At 38.4% G+C, this 21571-nt stretch overlaps 1 protein-coding gene and 1 pseudogene across 1 annotated transcript; one reads left to right on the plus strand and one right to left on the minus strand.

The window, feature by feature from the left end:
* The first annotated feature begins 4479 nt into the window (after positions 1–4479).
* On the plus strand, positions 4480–6917 carry LOC107791971 (subtilisin-like protease SBT3; annotated as a pseudogene).
* Positions 6918–16075: 9158 nt separating this feature from the next.
* On the minus strand, positions 16076–20409 carry LOC107791954 (uncharacterized). Its single transcript, XM_075221064.1, has 9 exons — positions 20181–20409; positions 19759–20087; positions 18408–19539; positions 17960–18150; positions 17795–17848; positions 17360–17614; positions 17210–17254; positions 16703–17164; positions 16076–16615 (listed from the first exon to the last, which is right to left on the minus strand). The coding sequence occupies exons 1-9, from the start codon at positions 20407–20409 to the stop codon at positions 16076–16078; spliced, it is 3237 nt and encodes a 1078-aa protein (XP_075077165.1).
* Positions 20410–21571: the final 1162 nt, after the last annotated feature.

Genomic DNA, 21571 nt, shown 5'->3' on the forward strand with positions numbered 1-21571 from the left:
AGGTCTACGAGTATAATTTCTAACGTATTAAACCGCTCGTCGATACGTTGTCGGAGTAGAGAGATATTCACATTTTTGCAAGACTGTGCAGGCAGCCCCTTTTGGGGCCCACATAGGTGGTGGGAAACTCCTTTTGATTTATTTATCGGGGGCTTCCTTATCTCATTTCATTTTCGACACCAACAGATCCTAAATATTCAAGCACATAGTTCAAGCGCAAAATCAAAGGTAAATAACATAAATCAAGCGTCGTGAATCTCGTGGTGCTAGTAGAACATAGTTCTATCACGTTGTGCTTGTGTTGGTTGTTCTTCCATGTTGCGGCAGCATAAGAAAAGGCTTGGTCTTGTTGTGTGAGGTAAGATTCTTCTTCTCCCACTTGTATTTGAAGTGTATCTAAGTCGTAGCTAAGTTGTATGGATCGAAAAGTGCAAGATAATACTTGGTTTTGTTTATGAAGTGATTGGGGTGTGTTGGGCTATTTTGTGGTATTTTGTGTTTACATATATGGTTTAAATATTATATATATATATATATATATATATATATATATATATATATATATATATATATATATATATATGTTATATTTTAGTTTATTTGATTTTTTTATTGTTTGGGTTGGAGGAAAGTGAAAAAAATAGGGGAGGTGCTATCCAAATTATTGTAGAAGAGCTTGTCGCCTTTTGTGTCGATTTCTAGTTTTCATAGCTTAACAATAGTTTTCTTATCGCTTGTTGTATTTGCTGGACTGTTTTGGAGTTGGTTTTATGTTGTCTTATGGCTAAAAATCATGGGTTGGAGGAAAGTGAAAAAAATAGGGGAGGTGCTATCCAAATTATTGTAGAAGAGCTTGTCGCCTTTTGTGTCGATTTCTAGTTTTCATAGCTTAACAATAGTTTTCTTATCGCTTGTTGTATTTGCTGGACTGTTTTGGAGTTGGTTTTATGTTGTCTTATGGCTAAAAATCATGAAGTAAGACTTGAGTATGTTGTTAATATTATTGCTATGTACCTTGAAAGAAAGAAAGATTTAAAGTGTAGCTTTACTAATTGTAACCCGAGCTTGTCACTAGACGTGTCATTTAAGTTGGTTGAAAAGCTAAATGTGTAGTTTCTCGTTATTGTTATTGTTGTTGTTATTTGGGACTTGAGGATTGTAAAAGAAACATGGGAGATGTTGCCCATTTTATTATAGAATAAGCTTAACATAGCATGACCAAGAAAACTCATTTGTAAAGATCCCATATTGGGTTATTCAATCTTACTCGTGACGTAACTATCCCTTGTTGGGAATTCCTATTTAGTTTAGCATCGTTCCATGTCTAGTTGAGAAATAGAGAGTATACATATATCATTTAATGTATTACTATATGCCTACAGAGCTAGACAGATTCGCGCCATACCTTCAGGGCTATACAGTTGCCTACGGGGCTATACATATTGCCTACGGGGCTATACAGTTGCCTATGGGGCTATACATATACACACCGAGCCCTATATGAGGCCAGATAATTTTTTGGTATTACTTATATGATATGAGTCAGTGAGAGGTAAGTATGTTTCCAGATTACCATTTATCCCTAAGATTACAACATTCAGTCATGTATATCAATTCAGTTTCAGTTATTCGGTTTCCTTACATGCTCGATAAATTATTTTGTATTGACACCCCTTTTGTCAGGGGCAGTGCATTTTTTACCTACAGGTTCTAACAGTCAGAGAGATAGGACTCAGCAGTAGGCACACCAGTATACAGCTTGATTGGTAAGCTCCACATCATCCGGAGTTACCAAGTCTACAGTTTTTATTGTATATTCAGACAGTATGGGTAGTTCGAGGCCCTGTACCAAACATAATACAGTTGTATTCTGTAGAGGCTTCTAGACATGCCTTTGTGTACATATGTCAACATGGTGGCCTTGTCGGCCTAAGCAGTCATATATGTCATATAACATAAGTTTCAGTTGGTATGCTCTGTCAAGTAAGGCATCAGGTGCTGGTCTCACCTTCCCGTATTTGCAGCGTGACAGTCTTGTCTTAGCCTCGTCACTATCTTATCGGGGTTAGGCTCGAAACTTATGGAGTACATTGGGTTGGTTTTACTCATACTACACATTTTATCTTCTTATGCAAATTTTGGTATCGGACCTAGTGGCACACAGAGGACGGACTAGCTCACTTGTTGTGGAGACTCGAGCTACTGTTGCACTCTCGTCTACAGGCCTTGATGTCGCCCATCTTTTAGACTTGCTACTATTTATTCGTATCAAACAGTGTATTTATTATTTCAGATATTGTATTTAGTAACTCTATAGAAGCTCGTGTACTCAGTGACTCTAGTTCTGGGAGGTATTAGACGGTTGTTGATTTGGTTGTGTTATACATTATCGAGCTTTGTCCTTTATTTATGATTTCATGCAATTTTATGCCAAATATTGTCCCTTTATTTATGTTATATGATGGTTTGCCTAACAAGCGGTGTTAGGCACCATCACGACCCCTTAGTTGAGATTTTAGGTCGTGACACGTACATGCGGATTGTGCTAAATTGACTGATGTTGGTTGATTCTGATATAAAATCCAATGATGGTGAGTTTTGAGCATAAAGGTGGAAGTTTTGATCATGCAAGTGAATCCTTTATACCTTGTTATGTATTTTATGTGCTTATATGCTGAATTCTAACATGCTACTCAATGCCTTTGTTATTTGTTGATGACTTTTTAGCCAATATTGAATCATTCATGTTGAGTATCTCTGATTTGATTGTAGATGATATTGTCTCTTTGATCATTTTTCTTGTTGCGAGTTATTATAACTGCACAGGTTCTTTGACTAGTGAGTATCACATGACTTGAACCTCTTCTCTACTTCACCGAGGTTAGTCTTGATACTTACTTAGTACATGTTGTCCCGTACTCATACTATACTTCAACATATTTTTATGTAGATCCGTGTGTTGGAGGTAGCAAATTTCGTGAGTGAGCACATTGCTGGTCGAGATGATTCAAGTAATGCTGCATGACTAGAAGAGACCCTTGGAGGCCCATTCCCTTATTTTATATTGTTGTTTTACTTTCAGAAAGTATTGTGTTCTTGAGACTTATGTATTCAGTTTTAAGCTCATGACTCTGTCTATTTTTTGGTATTTGTATTGTGAATCGCCGTTTTGGCTTATGTTGATTGATGTTTTATTATATTTTATTTTTGTTGGTTCGAATCTATATTGCATGTTGGCTTTAGTGAAATTTTGAATCGTGATAAAATGTATATTTTTGTTCAACCTAATTTAAATATACTTATATTTTGGCATATAGACAACAGGTGCACTAACCCTAGCTGCACTTGTTGTAGCTATTTTAAATTTGCGCGCTTTACTTAACATTAAATACAAGGTTTCAATTTTTCGGTCCTCTACTCAGGCTAACTTCTCTTTGCTATTGTGTACTCTAAACTTAAGTTTAGAAATGCAAAATGACATTCATATATCTAGCTAGAGCTTTGTGTACCAACATCCTTTATAATTATTATTTTTATTTTTGATAAGGTTCCAATTTTATTGGAATATCCAAAAAGAACTATCCCTCTTCTTTTTGTTCCGTCTGTTTTACTAACCTCGTTTTATTCTTTCAGTAGGCTAAGAACCATGAGAAAATCCCTTTTGTAATTTTAGTTACCCAACTTTATTCCAAGAATTCATAACCAGCGACTGCTGTTCTGTTACTAATCAGACTTCCCCCTAAATTTGCATACAATTCATAACAAGCAAAGATCAAACATATAAACGTTATACAACAAAAGATTTGGTAAAGTGGAAGCCACAAAGAACTGGCTAATTTTAAATTTACATTTTCTTTTAATATCCTTCCTAGATTACGGATTATCTTTCGAGTAGCTTGTACTCCTTCCGTGTCTAAACAGTTACATACTTAAACAACTTCACTTGACAATGATTTTAAAAGTATCTTTAATCAATTATTTTTATGAGATACATAATACTTTATGTTATATTTAATAAACAATTCTGTTTCCACTTTCTTTTCACTTCATTTATATATCATAAACCCATCTGTGTTTGTAAGGAGAACTACGCTACTTTGCAATAACTTGACATTAACTCAGTAAACATTTGTTCGAAACTCAACTATTATAATGCAATTTGATGTTAATTCGAAAAGTTCTTTGGAGATATCGTAAATATTGAACAACGGGGGGATTAGCATGGTCCCCATGCATGGATAACGTAGACAAATTCAGAATTAGTCCAAATTCATAAAAGGATGTTAACTCAATAAAAAGAAATTGAAATTAACATTTTGGAGACACAAATTAAGCTCGGACGGAGCTGGAGTCAATAAGTAAACTAACACTAAAGGCGTAGAAATAATTAAATTACGTCAAGGCTTGACTTGTAATTGGCTTCCTACACCTCCCTCTATATAAGCAAACAGCTCTTATGTTAAAGTAATCACCCCTCCTCCAGCTATTGCTAAAAAATATGGCTAATAATCCTATCACCTTGTGTCATTGGTTATTTCCCATCTTAATTCTCTTACTTCCATCATTAATGGCCGATCAGTCAGACACTTATATCGTCCATATGGACGCATCAGCCATGCCAAAAGCTTTTTCTAGCCCTCATACTTGGTACTTCACTACTCTTGCTTCTGTATTAGACAGTACCAGTAGCAGAAACACTAAGTCTTCCTCAAAACTAGTCTATTCTTACACTAATGCCATGCATGGGTTTAGTGCAAGTCTTTCTCCTTCCGAGCATGATGCCATCAAAAATCTTCCAGGCTATGTTTCTTCAATGAAGGACATGACAGTTAAAATTCAGACTAGCCGCACATCCCAATTCCTTGGATTCAACTCAATGTCTGGTGCATGGCCAAAGTCGCACTATGGCAAAGATGTTATCATTGGTATAGTTGATACAGGGGTTTGGCCAGAGAGTAAAAGCTATGATGATGACGGCATGAATGAAGTTCCATCAAGGTGGAAAGGATTATGTGAAGGTGGCACTCAGTTTAATTCTTCTTTGTGCAACAAGAAACTCATTGGAGCGCGTTACTTCAACAAAGGCCTACTTGCTAGCGGGAAAAATCTTACTATGACAGTGAATTGTGCCCGTGATACAGAGGGACATGGAACTCACACTTCCTCTACTGCTGCAGGAAGTCCTGTAGAGGGTGCATCTTACTTTGGCTATGCCCCTGGCACTGCTATAGGCATGGCACCAAAGGCTCATGTGGCCGTGTACAAGGCTCTCTGGGATGGAGATGGTACCTTCTCGGATATTCTGGCTGCAATGGATCAGGCAATTGCGGATGCATGGTGTGGATGTCTTGTCCTTGTCATTAGGCTCAGTTTTTCCAGTTCCACTATATGAAGATCCTATTTCTATTGCTTCATTTGCTGCGATGGAGAAAGGCATATTTGTCTCCACTGCTGCAGGAAATGAAGGGCCTTTCTATCAATCTTTGCGCAATGAGGCACCTTGGTTTCTAACTGTTGCTGCTAGCACAGTTGACCGTGATGTTATCAGGAAATTAACTCTTGGAAATGGAGTTTCAGTCACTGGTTTATCGCTCTACCCTGGGAATTCTTCAAGGGAAATTTCTGTTATCCTTGTCAAGACGTGCTTAGATACGAAGGAATTGCAAAATGTTACAGACAAATTTGTGGTCTGCAATGACAGAGTGGCATTAACTGAGTACCAAGTTGCAAATGTGAGATATTCGAAAGCTGCTGGTGGTATCTTCATAACAAAAGACATTCAATACCTCAAAACAGATTTCCCAGCTATTTTTTTGAATTTCCAAGATGGTGATCAAGTTTTGAAGTACATTAACAGCAGTTCTACACCAAAAGCAAGGATTGGACTTCAAGGCACACTAATTGGTGTCGAAACAGCGCCAGTGGTCGCACATTATAGTTCGAGGGGGCCATCAAAAAGGTGCCCCTTCATCCTCAAACCTGACTTGATCGCTCCTGGTGACTTAACACTAGCTTCATGGTCTCCAATATCATCGGTGAGTCCAGGGACTGAACTTTACAATATCTTCAACCTTGCTTCTGGTACATCAATGGCATGCCCACATGCTGCTGGTGTAGCTGCTCTTCTGAAAGGGGTACACCGTGAATGGAGCCCTGCTGCCGTCCGATCGGCCATGATGACCACAGCAGATGTGTTGGATAACACACAAAACCCAATTCAAGACATTGGTCAAGAGAATGCTGCTGCCACACCTCTTGCTATGGGTGCTGGACATATCAATCCTAATAAGGCACTAAATCCTGGACTCATCTATGATACGACACCAGAAGATTACGTTAATCTTCTTTGTGCTCTTAATTTCACATCCAAACAGATAAATACCATCACTAGGTCCTCCTCTTATACTTGCTCCAACCCATCATTGGACCTAAACTATCCATCTTTCATTGCTTATTTCAATTGGAGTAGCAGCGAGTTGGATCCTACAAGGATACAAGAATTCAAGAGGACAGCAACTAATATAGGAGATGGTGTGTCAGAATATACAGCCAAGCTTACTGCAATGCCTGGACTTAAAGTTAGTGTTGTTCCTGAAAAATTGGTTTTCAAAGAGAAGTATGAGAAGCAAAGCTACAAACTGAGGGTAGAATGTCCAAAACTAATGAATGATTTTCTGGTTCATGGTTCTTTAAGCTGGGTGGAAAAGGGAGATAAACATGTGGTTAGGAGCCCCATTGTCGCCACAAATCTTAAGTTTGATCCTTTGTCAGGATAGCATTGATTACTGCATATTCACTAAGCATGTCTTTTGAGAACGTGATATGTAAAACATGTTTGTGAAGTATAATTCTATGGTTCACAATATTGTTTCCCTGTCAGTTCGAAAAAGAATTTTCAGATTAATGGATTAAAGTTTATCTATGACGATTACTTGCGTTTATTATTCAATCTAACTCGTCATAACACGTAGTTGATAGATTATGAATTTAGAGCATAGAAAAAGATATTTCTATTAGATGTGAGGAAATATTTATCCAAGACAAGGCACCTATGCCCCTTGAGTATCTCTTGTTAATAAGGAAATTATCATTCAATCATGTTGAGTGTAGTAAAACATAAGCATGTCTTTTCAGGTTGTATCACCAGAAAAATTACATCTCTCCGAAATTATTTCAATTGAAGAGAAAACTACTGTGAATGAGTAGCCAAATTAGTAGCCCCTAATTAGGAGGAAAAACCCCTACTAATCTGCTGGTGTTGATCTGGCTCAATGAAGCAGCAAAATAGACTTTGACCCCTCCAATTAATGGGCCGAATTAAACACACTGCCATCCCCTTTAATTAAATTTAACGACTCTAAGATCACCATTAGGATTTTAGCAATGATTGATATCTACTGTTTAGGTTGAGGGCAGCGGAGAGGAAATCAGAGTGTTAAAGAAAACTATATTGATCTCTTAATTCACGTTAAAGAAAACTATATTGATCTCTTAATTCACCTTAGACCTACAAATTCTAGAAGTTAACTCAAGACTTCAGTTCTCTTCTCCTCTCTTCTATATATGTAAAAGACTCGAGTTCGTCAACTGCATGATGCAACAGTATCCCATCACAAGCTCAGATTTTAAAGTATGGCATCTCATAAATTCATCATTCATAACTGGAGGTAAGTTTATTTACTCTTCTTTTCAGTTTTTCCTTCCTCAATGTAATGGAAAAGAATTGACAGACTACTAGACAGGCTATGTGTGTATCTTGTATGCTAGTTAATTTGCTTTTATCTAATCCCTGAGTGGGATGGCCTCAAGATTTTGAGTATACACGTGGAACATAATTATTTAAAAGGAATAAGTTTTCTTGAATTATGTAATAATGTTCCATAGACATTTAAAGAGTTAAGCCGGTCAAGCTCAGCTCGGCAAGATGTACTGCAAGACCAGGCACCGGTGGAAAATATTGCTGGTAATATTCCTGCACCTGCTGCAGTTAAGAATGACTGCCTATTTGGATGTCATATTCCACAGGTATGTTTTCTCTGAGCACAACTTGGAAGTACTAGGAGATAGAAGATCTGCTTTGCCTGTACATAAAATGTATATGGACGTGAGGATTTACACTTAACCGGAAATTTTTTGGAAGTTATAATCCCCAACTATGAAAGAAGCTCTTAATTTCACATCCAAACAGGCAAAAGCCATCTCTAGGTCCTCCTCTTAATTTTGCTCCAACCCATCGTTAGACCTAAACCATCCATATTTCATTGGCTATTTCAACAAGAATACTAACGAGTCAGATCCCACGAGAATACAAGAATTCCAGAGAACAACAGTCACTAACGTAGGAGATGGTGTGTCAGTATATACATCCAAGGTAACTCCAACGCCTGGACTTAAAGTTAGTGGTGTCCCTGAAAAGTTTGTTTTCAAAGAAAAGTATGAAAAGCAAAAGCTACAAGTTGAGGGGAGAATGTCCAAAACTAGTGAATGATTTTTGGTTTTAATGGTTCTTTAAGCTGGGTGGAAAAGGAAGGTAAACATGTGGTTAGGAGTCCCATTGTTGTCGCAAGTCTAAAGTTTAATCCTTTGACAGGACAGAACTGATAATTCAATGATATTCCCTAACTTGGCTTCTAAGCGTATGTGATATCATATACACAATTATGAGTTAAAATTACATTATTATTACTCTGTTAGTTGGTATATATGCTAACTTCCTGATTTATGGATAAAAAATTTCTACGACCGATTACTTGAGTTTCACAATCAAACTCATCAAAGCACCTACTTAATCAATTATGAAAGAAGTACATAGGGAATTTCTAGTTTCTGTAGCACGTATTTCCAATCACAAAAAAATAAATCTGAGTAGAAATACAACATGTAAGCAGAACCTGTTAAAAAATCTCTATCGAAAAACTCTCTCATGCTCCCGGCGCATGGTAGCTAAACCAACTCCGTGGTGGTCGTCATGACGGGAGAAGGAAAACGAGGGCGTTGCCCCAGCCAAAGAAGCTACCGATTGTCTCCTTCGGAAGCTCAATTGGAACTAGTATACAACAATCTGCAGCATCTAAATTGCAATCGGAGAACAACACAAATGCACAATCGAGTGAGCAGAAGAATTCTAAGGAGCTCGGATCTACTTCGTCTACGATCGGAGCGGCAAAGAAACTTCATCTTGTAACTGAACAAGGATCTAAAGGTAAGAAGCCAGCTGAAATCAATAAGGAGCAAACAAATGAGAACATGAAGGATAAACCCAATAATATAGAAGCCATGAGTGGAGCAGAGAGCAAGTGAGTACGAAACAGCAAGCTATGGAAGTAATTGCGAAACCAAGAGCAAAAATTGAGAGTAAAAATTACAATGGAACAGTGATTAGGACTGAAGCACTGCCTGCAAAGACAAATCAGCCAACTCAACCATGGGTGAACCTATTTGCAAGCAGCTGAAAATGGTATGGCTTTATCCTACATCCCTCCTGCAGTTGTTAATGGTCAAATTGTAATTCAATTAGACAAAGATGAAGTTGAAGCTGAAATGGAAAAATGATATGCCAGGGTATAACTCTATGAAGAGATATATTGATTTTAATTGGAGCAATATAGCTTTGTTCATGCATGATGAAGCAAGAGATCCTCTATTCAGGGCCCTATTCCATTAACAATAGACTCATTATTCTAAAGCCTTGGACAGCGGATTTTAATTTCAATGAAGAATTTCCGACTGAAATACCATTGTGGGTCAACTTTCCCCAACTTCCCATGAACTGCTGGGGGCCTAAATCTTTGAGCATGATTGCCAGTGCGCTAGGAATTCCAATGCGTGCTTATGAGTACACAGCAAAGCAGAAAAGAGTGTCCTATGCAATAATACTGATAGAAATTAATGTTACAACGACTTTACCTGATGAGATTACGGTAATGGATCCAAATGGAAGAACATTTCAGCATGCCATCTTGTATGATTGGAAACAATTATTCTGTGAAAAATGCCAAGTAATTGGCCAGCTGGAAAAAAGGAAAAGGAACCACAGTTGGAGCAAGCAAGAAGAAGGAGAGGTCCAAAGAGAATAGAGCAACAATGGGTGTCAAAGAATGCAGGAATCAGTGAGCAAGCAGGCCCTAGTCAGATGCAAGAGCAACAATCTGTCCAACAGGCAGGGATGGCAAACGGTGCGATTCCGGGGGCAAACCCGCAAGGATTTCAACCTGCCCGCACAGTCCAGTATAGCATTTCCACCCGCGTCCACACGCCCCGCCCTGCATAAGTTTTTTTTCTTCATTTTGTTATTTTTTTTTCTTTTGAGATTTTGGATGGAATTTTCAGTTCAATAAAAAAAAATGCAAGATCTTTTATTGATCATGTACTGAATTAGTCAATTAGAAAAAAAATAAGTTTTTTCAGCTCATTGTAAAAACCGCAAATCGCCCTTTTAATGTATTATTATTCATTGTAAAGTAGTATTTTACATTATTACTATTTCTATTGATATTAACTCTCTCTATATTATTATCCCCTTTTCTCCACCTCTTTATCTTATCATTCACGATATATTAATTTTTTCTCTAATCTGATCACGAAATTGCAAGCAAGTATTCTACTCTTTGTCTATACACATTGAATAATTAAAAAAATCCGTTTAAAAAATATAAAACTGAAGTAGGCATATATATCAGGCAGAAAAAGAATACAAGAAGAACCAACGGTTTCATACACTTCTTTCATTTACTGAATGTGGTGTTAAAAAATTAATATTGTAATCATTGGCTGAAAAAAGTTTCGAAATGTTTCCACTAATGAACCCCATTTCTCTAAGATAATTTGAAATACTAAATTTGGTTAAGAATTTTAAATAGCTTTCACTCTTTTGATTAGAAAGTTTACCGCATTTTTAATCTTATATCTAGTTTTTGTGTTGCTGGATAATTTGCAGAATAGGCCAATCAGAAAAGTTGCTTAAACCCGTGTAAACCCGCATAGACCCTGCACCCGCCCCACCGCGCATCAGTTTTTTTAAAATTTACCTCAACCCGCCCCGCACCTGCACCTGCCCCGCGCAACCAAAAACCCGCACCGCATAGCTTAACCCGCACTGCCCCGCACCCACACCTGCACCGCCCCATTTGCCATCAGACAGATGGCCAAGGTCAGCTGCAACAAGGCATTGTTCCTTCACAGAAACAGCAACAAAGGGTGCTACAATTAAATACAAGTCCACAGAGTTCCACAAATATGATAAGTAGCGGAAAGAAGTGCAAGCAAGCCCAAAACTGAATGATAGCAACTTCAAATTGGCTGGGGACTACTGACTAATTATCAAATTGCTAGCAATTGCAGGATTTGGATTATGTGGGATACAAGAAGATATATAGTAGACAAGATTAAGGAGACCTCTCAAATGATTCATTGTCAGGTTAAAAGCAGGAATGATGGAATTGACTGTATGTTTGACTGTATGTTATCTGTCATCTAAGGTTTTAATAAGGAAACCTCTCAAATGATTCATTGTCAGGTTAAAGGCATGAATGATGGAATTGACTGTATGTTATCTATCATCTATGGATTCAATACATGTGAACAAAGAAAAGACCTTTGGGAGGCTTTGAAAGAAGTGGCGCAAGGAGTATCTGTACCTTGGCTTATTTGTGGAGATTTCGATGCACCCTTATATCCATAAAATAGGATCTTTGGGAACCCTGTTCTATTCTCGAAAATAAAAGATTTCTCAGAATGCATACATGATTTACTGGTGAATAAACTATCTTGGAAGGGGTGTATTATACTTGGACAAATAAACAACATGGACTTGATAGAATCTGCTGCAGACTGGACAGAGCATTTGGTAACTATGAATGGATGATGCACTGGGGACAAGTAGTGCTGGAGTACGATGTACCTAATATCTCTGATCATTCACCTATGTTAATCACTCTTGATGCCGCTCACACAAAATGTTATAGTCCCTCTTAGATTTACAGTATTTGGGCTGGTCATAGCACTTTTCTACCTATAGTAAAAGATATATGGCAAAGGAAGTTAGCAAGTGAAAAAATGAGGAATGTATGGATGAAGTTGAAGGTCCTCAAGACAGAACTTAAACGATTGAACAAGGAGGAGTTCGAAGCTATTTCTCAGAAGATTGATAAAGCCAAAGCTGACTTAAAGGTAATCCAAGAACATATGAACCATCAATGGGATGACAAGCTAAGAGATCAGGAAAAAACTACTCTCAAGGATCTAGAGAAATGGTCAATGGTGGAGGAAATTATCATGCAGCAAAAATTCAGAGCTAAATGGATACAACTTGGTGATTCTAAAACCAAGAATTTCACTGTTGTGGTCAAAGAAAGAAGTCATAGGAAACAAATAAGGGAGCTTAGTGCCTTAGATGGATCCAGGCTTACTAAAGAAGAAGATATCATAGAAGAAATTATTCAGTTTTACCGGAGCTTGATAGGAGCAACTTCCCAAGTACTATCAGCAGTTAACAAACTTAAAATGAAGAATGGCAAGATCCTCACCCACTAGCAGAGGCTTGAACTATGTAATGAAGTGTTGCTCCCAAACGCACACGCAAGTATACGTGGTCGTACAAGTAATAAAATGATAAGTCGAGTGTCGAACCCACAGAAATTTGTATCAACTACCCACTAAATTTACCAAGATTGTTAGTCAGTCAAGCCAAAATCGAGTTCAAGGATGTGATTATACTAAACTATCATTCTAATTAATAACTAAATTATCAAGTAGCAAAATAATTGTGGTGTATTCAACAAATATTGCAGGGTTGTGATCGATTCACCAATCCTATTATGTTCTAGTTAACTCTCTCTTTCATACAATTCACTCATGATTGCTAATTAATCGAATTATTGCTCTCATAGCCATCTCCCGAAGTACTACTCGCCTATTTAAAATAGATTAATGCCTATATTCCTATGGAATCAATCTATCAAAAACGCATTAAGATTACAATATTTAATTAAGCACAGTGACTAGGTATATTCCTATCCTAACCACAAATCTCCCCCCCCTCTCCCTCTAAGAGTTAAGATTGTGCTCTCTTCAATTATTCTCTAATCTAAATACGGCTTTCCCAAGCATAGCATAGATAGTAAATAGAACCTAACTGCTGGCGAGACAATTAAGCAATTAATCACAGAATTAAAAAAATAACATATATTAGTGACTTGTAATCAAGGTTAAGTCAACGTAAAACAACAATATTCATAGCTAAATCACAACCCCAGAACTATGGGTTTTAGCCACTCATGATCGTAGTAACAATTTTCCAAGTATTTTGCATAAATAAACTACTAAGAAAAGATAAAGGGATGAAGAACTCGATGATTTTATCCTCTAAAAGTTGTCCACGTGATGTTCTTTCCTCCGGTCACCAAAAACTCCCTCCAAGTGGCGTTTTTAGATCTATTTATATGTGTAGGAAAAGACCTAAACATGTAGGCCAAGTCCTAGTCAAACCCGGAAACGAATTAAGTCTTCAAAACTCGGATTAGACCTGGCCCCAGGCCTGGCATCGCCAGCCTAACGCCAGCTTCAGCCTGGCCTTTGCCTTGCAACGCCAGCCTAACGCCAGCTTTAGCCTGGCCTTTGCCTTGCAACGCCAGCCTAAAGCCAGCTTCAGCCTGGCCTTTGCCTTGCAATGCCAGCCTAAAGCCAGCTTCAAGCCTGGCGTCGCCAGGTTCTCTCATTCAATGCTCTCGCACATGCTTTTGACTTGTAGGTCTTCTTTTTCTTCTACTTTTATCTCCAATTCACCTACACATAAAATGGACCCTATTACATGCAAATAAGGTGTACTTTACCATTAAAACGTATAAAAATGCAAGGCAAATACTGTGCTAAACTATGAATTATAGCCACACATCAATACCCCACACTTAAATATTGCTCGTCCTCGAGCAATCAAACTACACTTATAGACACAACCTATTAAGTAATTCCCTTAACTCATTATGCCAAGAATCTTTAAAATAGACTAAGCACAAGGGTGTAACATCTTCACCTCAAGATTTGACTCACAAGTACCATGTTTTATCTCACAATTCACTCACTTACTCTAACATAGAGGTCAATGATATTACCTTTCCTTCATGAATCAAGTGTCCTCACACAACAAAAGAGAGTAGTTCCACACACAATAAAATTTTAAGAACAATCAGGAACTCAAGTTAGAAAGAATTCACTCACTCTCAGAAATAACATTCATATGCTACAAAAGATGCATCATAGGCTTGCCCGTAGTGTAATACTCGACTAATCGAGCTCATTCAATCTAAGATCAAGTAGGACTTTTATTGGTTGTAATGTAGGATGTGGGTCGGGTAGGATACATTTGGATATAAGAGTGACTACACCTCCCTAAGTACTTTAATACATACACTTTAATATTTAACCCCACACTTATGTCAAACCATAACTCCACCTTCACATCAATGTATATTAACTCTATACTTCTTTAAGCACAATTACATCAAGAGTTACCACTATCAAGGAATATTTTTTACAACAATATGACTTCTTTTTTTCTTTTCTTTCTTTTTCAATTCAAGTGGCTTTTCTTATTTTATTTTTTTCAAAACAGTGCACCTTTCTCTTTATTTCATTAGTTTCACTCAAAAGCCAAACCAACCACCCCACACTTTAACTTTTACAAAGTTCATAACAATTCAAGTGCTCATGAAAGGTGAAAAGGTTCAAATAGATGGTTAATTCAAACAAATGGGTAAGGCTTGTAATGTGGTTGCCAAAGAAACAAGATTACAGGCTCAAAGGGATTAACTACGATACATAACAATAAGGCGGGTAAATTATATAACTGATTCAAAAAAGAAACACCCATATCACTTCCAAGACTAAACAAAACTACTATTTCGCTTTGCAAACACACGGGGCAAGTTCTAGACATCAAATACAATGCACAGAATTACACACAAACCTCACACACACATGGCACATAACTCACTCAGGATTGGACTTATCAAGAGATTCTAGTCAAAGAAGTTAAGCAAAGTTAAGATCATACGATTTAAGCTACTTATACAAGAGTCAAAAATTAGGCCTAAGCGTCACAACCAAAGTACTCACTATTCTCAAGGCATAACAAAGTCAAGAGATATTGCTCCAATTCACTTCATCTCACAGTGTCTCCTACTCCTAAAAAATAAAACTACCTACACCGGGTTCAAATAAAACCCTTGAAAAAGAACCGCGATACAAAAAAAAACCAAGGGGGAATTATTACACTACCTAACAAAAGAAAATCTTTTTGTTTTTTTTTTCTTTCAACTTAAATCCCTCAAGAGACATGTCAAATGAGATCCATCGTCGGGAGAAGTCAAACTTTTCTACTTTTTTTTTTCTTAAATAATACACAACTTCGGGAAAAAAAATTAACATTTTTCTACATCCACTACTAATTATTTAGAGAATTCTCCCACCCCACACTTAGAAGAGTGCAGTGTCCCCAATGCAAAAATAAGCAAAACAATAATGAAGGTGGACAAGAAACTCCCTGAAAGGCCAAAGGACGAAGCAATAACGGCTCACAGGTACTCAGACTTTCCCCATGTATGATCTTTTGTGTGGCACTCCACACTTAGTTCTCACCATCTAACTCGCTTTTGCACTCTTCCAATAGCTTTGCCTCCTATGATTATAATCCTATAAAATTAAAACAAACACTAAAAAATAATATAATAAAAACAAAAATAAAAGAAAGAAGTAAAGCTGGGTTGCCTCCCAACAAGCGCCTGATTTAACGTCGCGGCATGACTCAGAATCTCGCTTACTCATTAACGAGTACAACCTTGGTCTTCTCACGATCAATTATTCCTCGCCAATAATGCTTTACTCTGTGTCCATTCACCAAAAAATTTCTTTCACCATTCAAAGTTCGCAGCTCAATTGCACCATAAGGAGTTACTCTCACTACCTCAAACGGGCATGACCATCTCGATTTTAACTTCCCAGGAAATAGCTTTAGTCTAGAATTGAACAATAATACCTGTTGGCCTGGCTCGAAGTGACGCGGCTTGATATGCTTGTCATGTCATCTTTTTGTCTTTTCTTTGTAAAGCTTAGCATTTACATAAGAGTGCAGCCTGAACTCATCTAACTCATTCAACTGCAAAAGTCTTTTCTCGCCCGCGGCTTCAAGGTCCATATTTAACTTCTTAATGGCCCAATATGCTTTGTGTTCAAGTTCAACAGGCAAGTGACATGCCTTCTCATAAGCTAGCCTATACGACGACGTCCCAATTGCCGTTTTGTATGCAGTTCTATATGCCCACAAGGCATCATCTAACTTTGTAGCACATTCTTTTCTATTCACACTCACCGTCTTCTCTAAGATTTGCTTTATTTCTCTATTAGACACCTCAACTTGTCCACTTGTTTGAGGATGATATGTTGTCGCAACTCTATGGCGGACTCCATATTTAGCTAGAAGGTTATTCAACAACCGATTGCAAAAGTGTGTCCCTTTATCAGTAATCAAAGCATGTGGAGTCCCAAACCTCGAAAATATATTATTTTTCACAAACACAGCTACCACCATGGCATCATTTGTTGGCAATGCGATCGCCTCTACCTATTTTGACACGCAGTCAACTGCTAGCAAAATGTATTTGTTTCCCCTGGACAATGGGAATGATCACATAAAATCTATCCCCCATACATCAAAAATCTCAAACTCTAGGATGTTATTCAAAGGCATCTCATGCCTCATAGTGATTGTTTCTATTCTCTGACACTGGTCACACTTCTTAACAAATGCATGGGCATCCTTGAATAAAGTTGGCCAAAAGAAACTGGATTGTAATACCTTTGCAGCTGTTCTATCTCCTCCATCATGGCCCCCATAAGGTGATGCATCACAATCATACAACACTAATTCTACCTCCTTTTCTGGAACGCATCTCCTCATCAACTGATCAGCACATTGCTTGTACAAATATGGCTCATCCCAATAGTAGAAGTTCACATCATGTAGAAACCTCTTTCTAGCTTCAGATTCAATTTCAGGAGGAAGTACCCCACTCACAAGATAATTCACATAGTCTGCGTACCATGGGGGAGGGTCTTGGGTGATAGCAAAAAGATGCTCATCAGGAAATACTTCTTTAATTTGGCCTCCCTCCTACATGTGGTCGTGATTTTCCAGCCTTGATAGATGATCAGCTACTTGGTTCTCTGTGCCCTTTCGATCTCGTATTTCTACATCAAATTCCTGCAACAACAAAACCCAGCGCATCAATCTAGCCTTAGATTCCTTTTTTGTAAATAAATACCTGATTGCTGCATGATCGATATGGACTATGACTTTTGTTCTCACCAAGTATGCCCGAAATTTCTCAAAGGCCCACACAACGGCTAACAACTCCTTTTCAGTGGTGATGTAATTCAGTTGTGCATCATCAAGAGTCTTACTCGCATAGTAGATGGAATAAAATAGCTTGTCTTTCCTCTGGCCTAGTACTGCCCCAATAGCATGGTCACTCGCATCACACATAAGTTCAAATGGTAAGGACCAATCTGGTGCCACAATAATGGGAGCATCCACCAACTTCTTTTTGAGTTCTTCAAATGCCTTGAGGCAGGCGTCATCAAAATTGAAAGTTATATCTTTTTCAAGCAACCTACACAAAGGAGTAGCAATTTTAGAAAAATCTTTAATAAAGCGTCGATAGAATCTCGCGTGTCCCAAGAAACTTCAGACACCCTTCACAGAAATAGGTGGAGGTAATTTTTCAACCGCCTCCACCTTCACCTTATCAACTTCAATGCCGCTCCTAGACACTCTGTGACCCAACACAATGCCTTCCTACACCATAAAATGGCATTTTTTCCAATTCAATACCAGATTTGTTTCTTCACAACGGACCAACACCTTGCTCAAATTCTTCAAACAATCATCATAAGAAGACCCAAAGACCAAAAAATCATCCATAAAAACTTCCACAAATATTTCCACCATATCAGTGAAAATAGCCATCATGCATCTCTGGAAAGTAGCTGGTGCATTACAAAGACCAAACGGCATTCGCTTGAAGGTGAAAGTGCCATAAGGACAAGTAAAAGTGGTCTTCTCCTGATCCTCTGGGCATATGACAATCTGATTGTATCCTGAATAACCATCAAGGAAGCAATAATATTCATGCCCCGCTAATCTATCCAACATTTGGTTAATGAATGGAAGTGGAAAGTGGTCCTTGCGGGTTGCTTTGTTGAGCCTTCTATAATCGATACATACTCTCCACCCCATCACAGTGCAAGTAGGAATTAGCTTATTTTTCTCATTCGCAATCCCAGTCATCCCCCCTTTTTGGGCACACATTAAACTGGGCTTACCCAATTGCTGTAAGAAATAGGAAAGATGATACCTGCATCGAGCAACTTAATTACTTCCTTTTTTACGACCTCCTTCATAATTGGATTTAAACTCCTTTGCTGCTCAACACTAGGGCGGTGTCCATCTTCCAAGAAGATTTTATGCATGAAAAACGATGGATTGATTCCCTTGATGTCAGCAATTGTCCACCCAATAGCCTTTTTATTCTCGTGAAGTACTTTGAGCAATTTTTCTTCTTGTGTATTGGTCAAGCTGGACGAAATAATCACGGGCAATATCTCAGAGTTCCCCAAATAAGCATAGCGCAGATGTACTGGTAGGGGCTTAAGTTCTAGCTTTGGAGCTTCTTCAATAGATGGCTTAGGAGGGGTTAGAGTGATATGCCTATCCAACTCCTCAAATTTTTCAAACCCATGGACATAATTGCAGGAGATATCAAGTATTTGCTCAATTTCTCCCGTCAATTCATCTTCGATGTCTTCTTCATCCCCAATCAAAGCTCGTTCAAGAGGATCTATAGGGCTCATATAAGGCACTAATGATTTAGCATCACTTTCCATCACAGAAATCAGGGATAGCTCTTCATAGTGGGCTGGTAATCTGAGTACTTTATATACATTGAATACCTCCACTCGATCGCCTACTCTCATCGTTATCTTTCCTTTGCAAACATCAATAATAGCTTGACCCGTGTCTAAAAATGGACGCCCCAAAATAAATGGGACTTCCTGATCAGGCTCGTAGTCCAAGATAATTAAATCAGCAGGGAATATGAAAGAACCCACTTGAACTAACACATCTTCAATTACTCCTTCAGGATGAGCAAGAGAGTGATCAACCAACTGTAAGATTACCGTTGTTGGGCATGGTTCACCCAACCCCAACTGTCTGGACACAGATAGCGACATCAAATTGATGCTCACTCCAAGATCACATAAGGCTCGCCCGACTGCATGCTTACCAATCGAGATTTGGATAATGAAACTACCCGGATCCTTCAATTTCTGAGGTAGCTTGCTTTGAATTCTTAAGCTACATTCCTCAGTGAGTGCCACAGTTTCGAACTCGGTCAGCCTTCTTTTATTTGCCACTATGTCCTTGATATATTTTGCATATTTGGGCACTTCTTGCAAGATGTCTACCAATTGAATATTAATTTGCACCTGCTTCAAAATATCAAGAAACTTTTTATACGCTGCATTATCCTTCACTTTCTACAATCTTTGTGGAAATGGAGGTGGTGGCCTCGCAACCAATGGTGGGGGTTGCTCAGCCACCGCCTCTTCAGCTGGCTTCTCTCACTCCTTTAATTTTTCTGATTTTGATTCTATAGTGGCTGGGCTCTCATTAAAAGTCACATGTTTTCTCTTTTTCGACTAGACTTCTTCTAATTGTCTCCCATTCCTCAATGACACGACATTAATGGATGCCTTAGGATTAGCTTCAGTGTCACTTGGAAGAGCTCCAACTGGTCTAGTATTTTGGGCACTAGCCAGTTGTCCCACTTGGCGCTCCAAATTTCTCATTGTTGTGGCTTGGGCCTGCTGGTCAACCATCACTTTCTTTATCATCTTTGCGGTGTGGGCTTGCTGGTCAGCCATCAATATTTTCATCATTTCCTCAATATAACTTGTTGAGATTGCATGTTGTTCAGTCTGAGGTGGTCTATATTGTTGTTGAGGTGCTTGTGGTCGGTATTGATTTTGAGCACCTTGATTTCCACCCCAAGAGAAGTTTGGTTAGTTTCTACAGTTGGGATTGTAAGTGTTCCCATATTGGTTCGCCTGACCCCTATTTGCATTACCCACAAAGCAGACAGACTCTGGTTTTACTGGGCATAAGTCACTCATGTGACCCTCTCCACATACTTCACAAAACACTTGAACCAGTTGCACTGGTTGAGCTTGCTGCTTGTTAATAACCAAGGTCATCTGATTGACTTGGTTGGTCAGTGTAGAAATTTGCGTTGATAATGCCGAGATGACATCTAACTCGAGAACCCCTGCAGATATTTGCACCGTGTGTCTGCCCATTTATCCTTGCCAATCCGGATTGCTTTTGGAGAATTTCTTCAATAATGCATATATCTCGTCAAAGCTTTTCTCTAACACTTGAACTCCAGCTGCAGCATCTACCATAATTTTTGTTTCAGGATGTAGCCCTTCTATGAAAGTGTGAGCTATATGCTGTTGTGGATCCTCATGTGGAAGACCCATAAATTGCCCATTCGCATGAAGTAGCTGGATCATGCTCTGTTTCAGCTCAAAGTGCCCAGTGATTCTGGGCTTCACGATGCTGGAGGTGACATTAGCAATGCTGGGCATTGCCACCTCCTGAACAGCCATGTGTTGCTCCTCTGCCACGTTCACATGAAATTGAATGAGTGCTTGAAGATTATTTGTATCCCTTGCTTCCCTCAACCTCTTATGAAATGTTTTCTCAGGTTCGGGGTCAAAGCCTTGAAGTCTGTCCTGGCTTCTGACCCTACGCATTCAATCAAAGTTCCTGAGACCAGAGCAACAATCAAGTAACGTTAGACTTGACGAAATAAACAATTAAAGAAAAAACTAGAAAGTAGTCTATATTCAAGTCCCCGGCAATGACGCCAAAAACTTGTTGCTCCCATTTCTCCCAAACGCACACGTAAGTTTACGTGGTCGTACAAGTAATAAAATGATAAGTCGAGTATCGAACCCACAGAGACTTGTATCAACTACCCACTAAATTTACCAAGATTGTTATTCAGTCAAGCCAAAATCGAGTTCAATGATGTGATTATACTAAACTATCATTCTAATTAATAACTAAATTATCAAGTAGCAAAATAATTGTGGTGTATTCAGTAGAGACAAATATTCCAAGGTTGTGATCGATTCACCAATCCTATTGTGTTCTAGTTAACCCTCCATTTCATACAATTCACTCATGGTTGCTAATTAATCGAACTATTGCTCTCACAGCCTTCTCCCGAAGTACTACTCGCCTATTCAAAATAGATTAACGCCTATATTCCTATGGAATCAATCTATCAAAAATGCATTAAGATTACAATATTTAATTAAGCACGGTGACTAGGTATATTCCTATCCTAACCACAAATCCCCCCCCCCCAAGAGTTAAGATCGTGCTCTCTTCAATTCTTCTCTAATCTAAACACGGCTTTCCCAAGCATAGCATAGATAGTAAATAGAACCT

This window comes from Nicotiana tabacum, chromosome 9, assembly GCF_000715075.1.
Source record: "Nicotiana tabacum cultivar K326 chromosome 9, ASM71507v2, whole genome shotgun sequence".
NCBI classification, from domain to species: domain Eukaryota; kingdom Viridiplantae; phylum Streptophyta; class Magnoliopsida; order Solanales; family Solanaceae; genus Nicotiana; species Nicotiana tabacum.

Coding starts and splice junctions, on each gene's coding strand:
- LOC107791954 (XM_075221064.1), bottom strand. CDS start 20,409: ATGGGCAGACACACGGTGCAAATATCTGCAGGGGTTCTCGAGTTAGAT. Junction 18,151..18,407: donor AATTAAGTTGCTCGATGCAG/GTATCATCTTTC, acceptor ATGGTTATTCAG/GATACAATCAGATTGTCATA. Junction 17,849..17,959: donor TTTTTATGGATGATTTTTTG/GTCTTTGGGTCT, acceptor TTTATGGTGTAG/GAAGGCATTGTGTTGGGTCA.